Genomic DNA, 10,990 nt, shown 5'->3' with positions numbered 1-10,990 from the left:
GGCGGAACACTGGACGAACAGCCTCGATCTTCCTCAGGCCGGCAGATGGATTTGCCAGCCGAGTTTCCCACATTTCAACCGCGGCTACCCGCGCCTCCTCAGTGCGTGCTTGGCTTGCCGGTTCCCCGGACGCTAGGCCTCGACGCCGGCAATAGACCGACGCCAGAGAAAGAGCATCCAGGTCCCACGGTATGACTCCAGCCAGCACGCACGCCACTTCACCGGAGATGGTCCGGTACCCCCGTATCGCCCGGATGGCCATCACCCTCTGCGCACGTCGCAGCAGAGTGATGTTGTGCCGGTCGGATCGGACCACTCCGGTGTACAGCCGACGGCTAGAGGCGCTCGGCCCATCCACATTGGGCAAAAGGCGCGCCAGTGCCGCCGCTGTCTTCAACAGTTTCGGGGCCAAAGATGTAAAGTGGCCCCGAAAACTCCACCGACCATCCAGAACAAGTCCGAGGTACTTCATGCTCCGGGCAACGTCAATTTTGACGCCACCGACGACGATGTGGGCATCTGCCGGTGGGCCCTTTCGAGGAGCATGGAAGTAGATTGCCTCGGACTTGTTGAGGGAGACTTCCAAGCCCAGCCGCTTTATGCGGCCGACTACCTCCGCAACTCCAGCAGTCGCGAGGACTGCCGCCTCTCGATAGGTCCACTGCTGCGCCAAGACCAGCGTGTCATCGGCGTAACAGAGGACCTTTATCCCCCTCAGGGTGCCGCCCCGCAGCACCCAGTCGTATCCGATGTTCCAGAGGATCGGACCCAGCACCGATCCTTGTGGAGCACCGGCCGACACAACGAACTCCTTCCAACCTCCTCCAGGAGCTGGAAAGGTCACAGACCTACCGGACAGGTAAGCCCCGATGACGCGGCGCAGGTATGGAGGCACACGATAGTATAACAGTGCCTCCTTTATGCAGGGCCATGGCAGGGAGTTGAAGGCGTTGGCGATGTCTAAAGACACCGCCAAGACTCCATTGCCTCGGGCCACCGCATCCTGCGCATAGGACTTTACCTCCAGTATGGCATCCACCGTCGATCGCCCCCTACGGAAGCCATACTGGTGGTCCGAGAGGTCCGGACCTGTCCCCTCCAAATGGTGTTGTAGCCTCCTGGCTACAACACGCTCAAGGAGCTTGGCGATCTCGCTCAAGAGCACGATGGGCCTGTAGGCGGAGGCTGAATCCGCCGGGCGACCCTCCTTCTTGATGAGGACTAACCTGCCTGTCTTCCACCGCTGTGGAATTATGGCTTGAGCCAGACAGGCAGTGAATAGTCCTCGCACTCTGGGCCCTAAGGTGTTGAGGGCCAGAGTTAGCGCCCGGCCGGGAATGCCATCCAAGCCCGGGGCGGTGCTCTTGAGCCGAGATCGGCGTACAGCTTCTTCGAGCTCCTCCTCCTCCACCGGTGGTGTGACGCTGTCCTCGTCGTCCTCCTCTTCCTCCTCACGCGCTGCAGGGCGGGCCATACTGGGTGGTGCAAAACTGGCCCGCTGCGGGAATAGCGACGACAGAACCCCTCGGAGTACGTCCGGTTGGAGTGTCTGCGTCAGTGGTGGTGCCCAAGCCCGTAACCTACCGAGCACCATTCGGTAAGGTGTGCCGTACGGGTCTAAGTCTATCCCCGCGATCAACCGGTCGTGCGACTCGCCTTTCACACGACCGATCTCCTCCTGCAGCTGCGTTCTCGCCTCGACATAGACGCGGTACAGTCGGTCTTCCTCCTCCTGCACCTTCTGTACCCGTCTGCGATAGTGGCTGTACTGGCGTCTCGCCGCAACGCAGGTGTTACGCAGTTGCGCGATCTCCCACGACCACCAGTACACTTGCCGCCGTTGAGGGCGGCGCCCGGAACGGGGCATTGACGCGTCACAGATACGCGTCAGCGCCCCACTATCGCGGCCTCCTCCAACAACTCCCTGTCGAGACGACCCAGTTGCCACCGCGGTCCGTACTCTCGCGAGTTTGGACTGGGGGCTGGTGGCACCGCAGGATGTATGGAGATCTCGTACAAGATGTAGAGGTGATCCGAGAGAGTCTCCACATCATCCAGCACTCGCGACCGAAACGTCCACGACGGATCCGCCCAGCCTTCGCACACACGTGTTCTTGGTCGCTCGGTTGAGCACAGACAAACCGGTGGCAACAACCCACTCCGACAGCGCCACACCACGCACATCCGTCGTTGCGAAGCCCCACACGCTGGACTTCGCGTTGAGATCGCCGGCCACCAACATCTCCGCCGGACGAAATCGCTCTACCATTTCCCCCAATCGTATAAGGAACTCTTCAAACTCCGCGAGAGTTCGATTGGGGGAAAAGTAGACCCCTACGACAACTCGGTTGCCGACAAGTGCGGCGACGCATCCCACACCTCTCTCTACACGTGAGAAAGGCGGGGAGCCCGCGGCGACCTGGGTGATAATAGTCACCACCCCGGTGTTGTCGGCTACCCAGTTGTCTCTGTCGGGAACGCTGTAGGGCTCCGAAACAACCGCCACCTGGATAGACCACTGCGCCAGGCTTTGGACCAATAAGTCCTGGGCCCTAGCACAGTGGTTAATGTTCGCATGCAACACGCGGAGAGCCATTATTGGTCTTCCATGTGTTGCACCTCCTCAGGCCCAGCTGGGATATTAGACCTGGCCGATGTTGCCGGCACTCGTCTGCGCTTTCCACCGTTATTGGTGCTAGCCTTTCCACAGGCAGCATTCCCCAACATGTGATTAGCGGGCCTTTGCGCCGCCTCACACACCGGACAATGAGGCTCTGCCGAACACGATCTCTGCTGATGCCCGGTCTGGCCACACTGGAAACACTGTTTGCTGCGGTCCACCTGGCTACTGCACTTAGCAGCCATGTGGCCCACTTCGTGGCAACGGAAACAACGTTGCGCACGGGGCATCAACAGCCTCACTCCAGCAGAGACGAAGCCAACAAGTAGTCTCGCCCCGCTAATCTTCTGCGCTGCGCCGACAGGACATCGGACCCATACTGTTCCTAGACCGGCCCGGTCCTGTCGGATCTCTCCGACTTTTATATTACCCGCAGCACAGCCGGAAACTCGGCTTATTGCCGCCGTCACGTCCTCAGCAGTGGCGGAGTCATCGAGGCCAAACACCCTCAATTCCGCACATTTCACTGGCCTCGACACCTGGACCTCTTCGGGGCTGAGAACCCCACGCAACTTCTCAGCTAGCGCATCCGCCTTCTCAGCAGTGTTGGCGCCAGGCATTCTAGCGCCTAGCATTCTAGCGCCAGTAGACGCAACACGGAATCTCAGGTCCTCTATACCCAGGTCTTCCAACTTTATACTTTCCTTGACCCGGGTAAGGACATCGCTATACGACATCTTGTCGGCGACGGCTGGCTGCAACTTAATCGTCACAACTTGCGATCTAGGACGACGCAACTTTGGCTCCTTTTGCGCTTTAGCCTTTTGCGCTTTCGGCTTAGGAGCTGGCTTTCTCTTCTTGGCCCCCTTCCGGGCTACTACAGTCCAGCCCTCAGACATATCAGCCGGAGCGGGTGGCAGAGGTCGAGGCTCAGTAGATGCGGTCTTCACCGGGCCTTTCTTCTTCTTGGCCTTTTTAGACCTTTGCTCCTTTGGTGCCGGATTAGCCGGCGCCATCAAAGTGGATGCGACAGGGTCCACTTGCGCCTGCTTTGGGCTATCCACCTTGCGCTTGTCCGCCGCTAGCGGAGGTCGCAGATTTCTCTCCGGTGGTAGCCGATCTTTAAAGGCTTCCAGCCTGGTGGAGACCATAGTGCCCACTATGTCCTCCACAGCAATAGACTCCGTGGGAGTGGGTCGCAAGTCCGATGCTCTAGACCGCTCCAACTCCGCTCTCAAAAGGGCAAACTCCTTCCGCAACTCCACCAACTCCGACTGCAGTCGCGAGTTTGTTGCCTTGAGGATATCCACTTCCTCTGATGCCGTCCTCTTTGCCAGAGTATTAACGGCAGAAGAGATAACTCCGGCAGCGTCTTTAAGGGCCCTAGTAAATGTGCCCTTCAGATTCCCCGACTTGCAGGCGACTCTATTGATTATAGCCAAGCTATCAGATACTTGGCTACGCAAGTCGGAGACCATGTGCTCCTCACCGCAAAGTTCCAGGGGCACATCCGAGAGCCTAGAACTTGCTCTAGTTTGTATCGCCGCGGAGATTTCAGCAACTTCCTCCTCCGCCCTCAGCCGGCGCTCCTCGCGCTTGGCATCGTTTAGCGCCTTCTTTCCAGCAGCTAGCCCTATATTCTCATCAGGAATATTTGGTACGACCACGACTCCCTCTGGCCGAAGCAACCTTCGCTTTCGGCTTGTCTCTGTCTCCCCATCCGCATCCGAGGATTCAGAGTTACTCTTCCTGTGATGGCGCCTCTTTCTGTCCTTTCGGAACTGCGCTTTAGCCCCCTCGATAGCATTGGAGCTGTTCGACCCAACAGACATCACGCCATCGGCGTCTGACTCGGAAGCCGCCCAGAAACGGCCTCGCGACGAAAGTGACGACCTGGACCTATCTCTTATAATAGAGGCAACCTCCTCATGGTCCAGACGCTCTAACACGACTCGCGCATCCTTCAACCCCCCTCCTATTGGCACAAGTGCCGGACTTTTGCCCCTTTCGAGCAAAGTACTCCCTACGCCTTTCTCGGGCACAACTACTACTCCGCCCATCTCGGGCAACAACAGATCACCGCCCTCCTCGGGCCTCCCTACGTCATCATTTTGGGTTTTTAAGTTAACATTTTCCATTTTGTTCCCACGAGTGTGGGGGAAAAACGGTCCATCCGAGCAGTGCCCCCTGTACTCGGATAAGCCTATTACGCCAGGGTGTCGGCCGGTACCCTGGCGGGACCAGCAGTAGCGACTGATCTCCCCATCAGCCATGAACCCCTCGCGCTGCTTCGCCGCTTGGGTTGGGGTAATTTTTTATAGAGGTTTTCTTCCTCGCAGCCCGGCCGGTAAAGGCAAGGCCAAGGTCAGTTCCATTCCTGATTACGAGACATGACCGCAACCAAGAGTGGAGTTCCGATATTTTCGGCGCTGGCACATCACTGCACCTGCGTGGCGGTAGGGTGAGTACACACCACGCACGCCCTCCGGTTCCTCACACTGTGACCTCTGCATGACAGAGGACACGCGAAGAACCACGCCGGATTATTAGCCAGCGAGCAATCATTACCCAAGGACGAATCCTGTAGGCACCAATTACTCGCCGCCCAGGGTGCACCGGTCCGCAACACTGTTCGTCCCCCCCGAACGACAAGCATTCGAGAAAGGGCCAACAGCGGGTGAACACACGAGGAGGTCATCCGACCAAGCACCCCAACCTAACCTGACATTTTTTTTTTTTTTTTTTTAACGTGAGGAAATCCTTTTACGGATACCGGCCCGAGTGGGGACTCGAGCGGGTTATGTGGGACTCATGGACCGGCTAAGGCCAATCCCAATACCCACTAAAACCTCACGATGCTCCTCCTCGACCGCCACTGACCGCGAGACGCGGGGACTAGAATCGTCCACGAAACGCGGCGGCGGGAGCCTGCTAGGCACGTCGCGGAGTCAAGGGTGTGTGGGCACCCTCGACGGCCTGCTCGGAGTAGCGCGCGGGACGGCGCAACCTGCGCGCCTACTCGGGCCAGGTTGGTAGGCGGCCAGCTTCCCCAAGCTGACCGCCCTCTGGCACATTAGGGCGGAAGGCGGCGATCGTGTGCCGCCCTCCGGCGACCCGGTCTCTTACGGCGGATGGCGACTTCGGCAAAAGCCTCCCTCGCCCGTTCCGCCGACTCCTTCTCGAGCACCACTGCCTCGCAGAAGGATGAGACCGCATCCCACGACGTCTCGCTGCCGGCCATAGCCTTGACCACGGCCGGCAGGGAAAGGTCGTCCCCTATGACGTCGCGCCAAGCGCGACGTTGAGACGCCCAGGCTGAGCACACCTCCAACGTGTGCTGGGCCGTCTCATCGAGGCAGTCGTCGCAGTGGTGGCAGCGAGCGTCGGGCTCCCTCCCGGCGATCCGACACAAGTAACCCCCGAAGCAGCCATGCCCCGAGAGCACCTGTGTCATGCGGAAGGTTAGGACGCCGTGACGCCGCGCTAACCACTGGCGGAACACTGGACGAACAGCCTCCATCGTCCTCAGGCCGGCAGTTGGTGTTGCCAGCCGAGTTTCCCACAACTCCATTGCGGCTACCCGCACCTCCTCAGTGCGTGCCTGGCTTGCCGGTTCCCCGGACACTAGGCCTATTATTTCTTCATTTGGTTCATATATTTCATTATTTTCCATAATTTTAATTATTATTATTATTTGAGAATCAATAATTAATCAACGAATAATCCTATTTTCATTAAATATACCATCCTCTATTGAATGATATCAAAATTGACCTCCTTCTGAACATTCTTATAATGAATAATAATCCTTTTTTAACCGACTTCTGTAAGAAAAGGAGGTTATCAATTCGACTGTATTTTTTATTTTTTTTTATGTTTGTTACCTCATAACTTTTAACTGGGTGAACCGATTTTAATATTTTTATTTAAAAGGTATAGCTTCCCGAATGGTCATATTTTTTTTTTGTCCATGTCTGACAATGGTATCCATGAGAAAATCACATAAGTCTTAAATTTGCATTATGCATGTGCGCGACTAATAGCCGAATAACTCAATGTCGCGCCAACCGATTTTGATGATTCTTTTTTTATTTGAAAGGATACACTTCAAGGATAATTTGGTGAAAGTTTGGTTAGGTTTCGATTATGGAATTCGGAGAAAATTGAGAAAGTTTGTTTTTGTTGGTCAAAAATTAATTATACTGTAATAGTTACAAGCAAAAACTTTTTAAATTGATGTCAGAAGTGAGATTCCTGATCGTTGCATTTCTTTTCAACCAATCTCAAAAAAGAGGATGTTCTCATTTTCAACCAACTTCAAAAAAGGGAGATTCCGAATTCACCCGAATACTTTTTATGTTTGTTCTTGTCAATATACCAAAATGTAACTTTGCACAAAAATAATAGCTAATTAAATGAAGTTTTACATAGAACAATCATAACCACTCGTTGACAACCACTACCACCACCATCACCACTCACACCACATTCCTCAAATAATACCTATCAATTGAATAATTTCATTATTATTTTTTATTTCTATTTTTATTAGTTTAATAATTATAAATTATTTTATTTTTAATTATAAAAATAATTTTAATTTAAAAAAAAATAAGAAAAATAATTTCAAAAAATTTTTTTGAAAATGATAAATAATCTTTTTTCAATTTTTGATCCTTCAACAAATTTATTTAATTTCCCATTTAATTGAATTAGAACATTTATTGGATTATTATTTATTCCTTTATCTTTCTGATTTTTTCCTAATCGTCATTATTTATTATGAAATTTTATTTCTAATAAGCTTCATAATGAATTTAAAACTTTATTAGGACCAAATAGAATTAATGGATCAACTTTTATTTTTATTTCATTATTCTTTTTTATTTTATTTAATATTTTTTTAGGTTTATTCCCATATATTTTTACTAGAACAAGTCATCTTAATGTATCCCTTTCATTATCTTTAACATTATGATTAAGATTTATAATGATTAAATAATACACAACATATATTTATTCATATAATTCCTCAGGGAACACCAACTATTTTAATACCTTTTATAGTACTAATTGAAACTATTAGTAATATTATTCGACCTGGAACTTTAGCAGTTCGATTAACAGCTAATATAATTGCAGGTCATTTACTTTTAACTTTATTAAGTAATACAGGTATTAAAATACTTAATTATTTATTAATTATTTTAATTATTGTTCAAATTTTATTATTAATTCTTGAATCTGCCATAGCAATTATTCAATCTTATGTAATTTCTATTTTAAGAACTCTTTATTCTAGAGAAGTAAATTAATGTCTAATCATAATCATCCCTATCACTTTTTTTTCTGAGGGTAGGTGCCAAAAAGTAAATACGTTTTTAAACGGTTTTATTTAGCTCACCCCGTTTGTTTGTTTGGGTCAAATTTAGTAATTGAAATTTAACCCTCTTCCCGTTAACCGATTGATCTGAAATTTGGTATACGCCTTTGATTCTGGTGACAATACAATTATCCATATTCAATATTATTGTGAATCCAAGATGGCCGCCGCTACAAGATGGCGGACAACTTAGTTTTTTTCAATCCCATCAATATAGATATCAAATGAAAGGGCTTGTCAAGTAGAATTCAGTGGACTATACAAAATCAAAATCCAAGATGGCCGCCACTATAAGATGGCGGACAAGTTAGTTTTTTTCAATCCTATCAATACGGGTATCAAATGAAAGGGCTTGTCAAGCAGAATTCAGTGGACTATACAAAATCAAAATCCAAGATGGCCGCCGTTACAAGATGGCGGACAAGTTAGTTTTTTCGATCCCATCAATATGGGTATCAAATGAAAGGGCTTGTCAAGTAGAATTCAGTGCACTATACAAAATCAAAATCAAAGATGGCCACTGCTACAAAATGGCGGATGATGTAGTTTTCAATCCCATCAATATGGGTATCAAAATAAAGGGCTTGGTAAGTATAATACAGTATACTATACACAATTACAATATGAATCTCCCACATAAGTCAAGATCTGGTATCCTGTCGAGGACTGTGTGGCTATAGGGTGCCTAAAAATGATACGTCGCTAGGGGTACCACCCAAGGTAAAAGGTAAAAGCGCGCCGAGAACTGTATGGCACTAGGTGGATAAAAATGATATGTCGTTAGCGTTTTCCCCTCAAGATTCAGGCACATCTTGTTGTACATAGCCTTGTCCCTCTATTGGACCTCTGGGGGGGTCGTTCGTAACATTCTCCATTAACCTTGCAATAATGAGACATCGAGCCTCATTTCAACGAATTGAATAGCATGAGAAATAAAAACTAAAAACTTAAAAATAAAAAAGTATAAAAAAAATTTTAAGTTAAACGGTTTTATATTGCAGATAAATGTACTAAAAGCTAAAAAATAATTTCATAGAAATTATGATTACTAAAATAAAATCGTGGGGACACTTGCTACTTACCACTAGGTGGGTGAAGTCTCACGCTATGTCTTTCAATTGTAGATATTGGACGTGCCCCACGATTAAATTTTAGTAATCATAATTTCTATGAAATTATTTTTTAGCTTTTAGTACATTTATCTGCAATATAAAACCGTTTAACTTAAAATTTTTTTTATACTTTTTTATTAAAGTTGCTCCCAAATAATTTTCTTTTAAAAATAGTTAAAACAAATTATAAGTGAAATGTGTTATGTATAAGTGATGTATTAACAGTCACCAACCTGCCAGCAGTTATTCGTGCAATAATTTCTACACCAAAACTTTTTATCCATAATCACTAGTCTTTTGAACTCAATTACATCAACATGGAAGCTATTAAGCAATCAATACAAGAACTGTCACTACACTTCAATTCGCAAATGGCTGACTTTCAGCAAAATTTGAGTTCTGCGCTTCCTGCGGCAAGCCCCACTTCCCACATTGCAGCTCAATTTAGTGCATTTCGATCTTTTGTATTGAGTGCACTGGAGGGGCTTCAGCTGCAGGTAAATATACTGTCAAAACAGTTAGACCTTCTTGACTTGCGGACCAGAAAGAAGATACTGTTGGTGCATGGTGTGCCCGAGGAGAGAAGTACAGCTGATTCTGCCATTGCGGTGAAGGTCCTGTCCCAACATCTGAAGTTGCCTGATCTGGAGCTGGGTGACATTAGCAGATGTCAACGCCTGGGTACTGTAACATCTGATAAACCAAGACCCATACTTGTAAAATTCCGAGAGTTATCTATGCGAAATCAAATATGGTATGCTAAAACCAATTTGAAAAATACAGGCATCACTTTATCGGAATTCCTCACTAAATCCAGGCACGAGACTTTCATGGCAGCCCGAAAACGTTTTGGCATAAATAAATGTTGGACGAAGGAGAGCTACATCATTGTCATTGGGCCAGATGGGAAGCGCCATACTATTTCCACATGCAGTGAGCTAGACAATATCCACGACACGGCTGGGGCTCAACCTCTTAAAGCACCTATGGCGAGCTCAAGTGCTGGTGATTCTAAGACAAAGCCAGGTTACACGAATGAAGAGGATCGTAAACTCGAAGAAGTAAACAACTTCCTTAATGCATTAGTTTGTTCAATTAATGTTGATAGAATACTTTTAACCTTATATCTAATAACTTATGAGCTAGTGTCCTATAAATCACTAATATATTCACTAAAATGTACAAATTACCCACAACTTAAATCGTTAATATACTTATCCATTAATATATATAATTTACCCACAATTTTAAAACGTAATATTAAATGTTGTAATGTTCGGTCCGGTTCGGTTCTTTATTTATGGCGCTTCGAGCGTGCCAGTTGAGCACTATTCACTTCGCCAATGTCACGTTGTATGGAAAACACACAAAGGACGGTAAGGTACGGTAAAAAAGAGATTATATTACACAATAGGAGAATGCATGTCAAAAAGAGTCCAGTTAAAGTGTTGCCTTCACCTATAAAATAAAAAATCATAAAATAAATATATACATGAACATGAGTTTGTAATGTTTACTTTTTGTTAGTTATTTTGACAGGCTTATTGACACTTAATCTGTCAATGGCCGGAACTGTCTTAAACGTTTCTTTTCACGATAACTCCTAGATTACGGACTTAGTTGTATTTATCGTGTTTTACATACATGAACATGAGTTTGTAATGTTTACTTTTTGTTAGTTATTTTGACAGGCTTATTGACACTTAATCTGTCAATGGCCGGAACTGTCTTAAACGTTTCTTTTCACGATAACTCCTAGATTACGGACTTAGTTGTATTTATCGTGTTTTACCTCTTTTTTTTTTTTTGTTATTGTAAGTGATTATTTGTTTATTTTATTTTTTTTATTTTTATTTTTCTAATTTTATCACTAAT

The 10,990-nt window shown here is 47.3% G+C and overlaps 1 protein-coding gene across 1 annotated transcript; it reads right to left on the bottom strand.

Annotated features, from left to right (window-relative positions):
• Positions 1-2,595: 2,595 nt before the first annotated feature.
• Positions 2,596-4,758, bottom strand: LOC146526611 (uncharacterized). The gene has a single exon (XM_085206946.1). The coding sequence runs from the start codon at positions 4,756-4,758 to the stop codon at positions 2,596-2,598; it is 2,163 nt and encodes a 720-aa protein (XP_085063072.1).
• Between the last annotated feature and the right edge of the window lie 6,232 nt (positions 4,759-10,990).

This window comes from Heliconius melpomene, unplaced genomic scaffold, assembly GCF_056956725.1.
Source record: "Heliconius melpomene rosina isolate 202511_hmr_F unplaced genomic scaffold, ASM5695672v1 ptg000036l, whole genome shotgun sequence".
Lineage (NCBI taxonomy): Eukaryota > Metazoa > Arthropoda > Insecta > Lepidoptera > Nymphalidae > Heliconius > Heliconius melpomene.
The sequence above is the reverse complement of the archived record's forward strand: the minus strand, read 5'-3'. Positions and strand labels throughout refer to the sequence as shown.

What these genes read in the sequence shown, in the direction of transcription:
- LOC146526611 (XM_085206946.1), bottom strand. Translation starts at nt 4,758, where the DNA reads ATGGAAAATGTTAACTTAAAAACCCAAAATGATGACGTAGGGAGGCCC.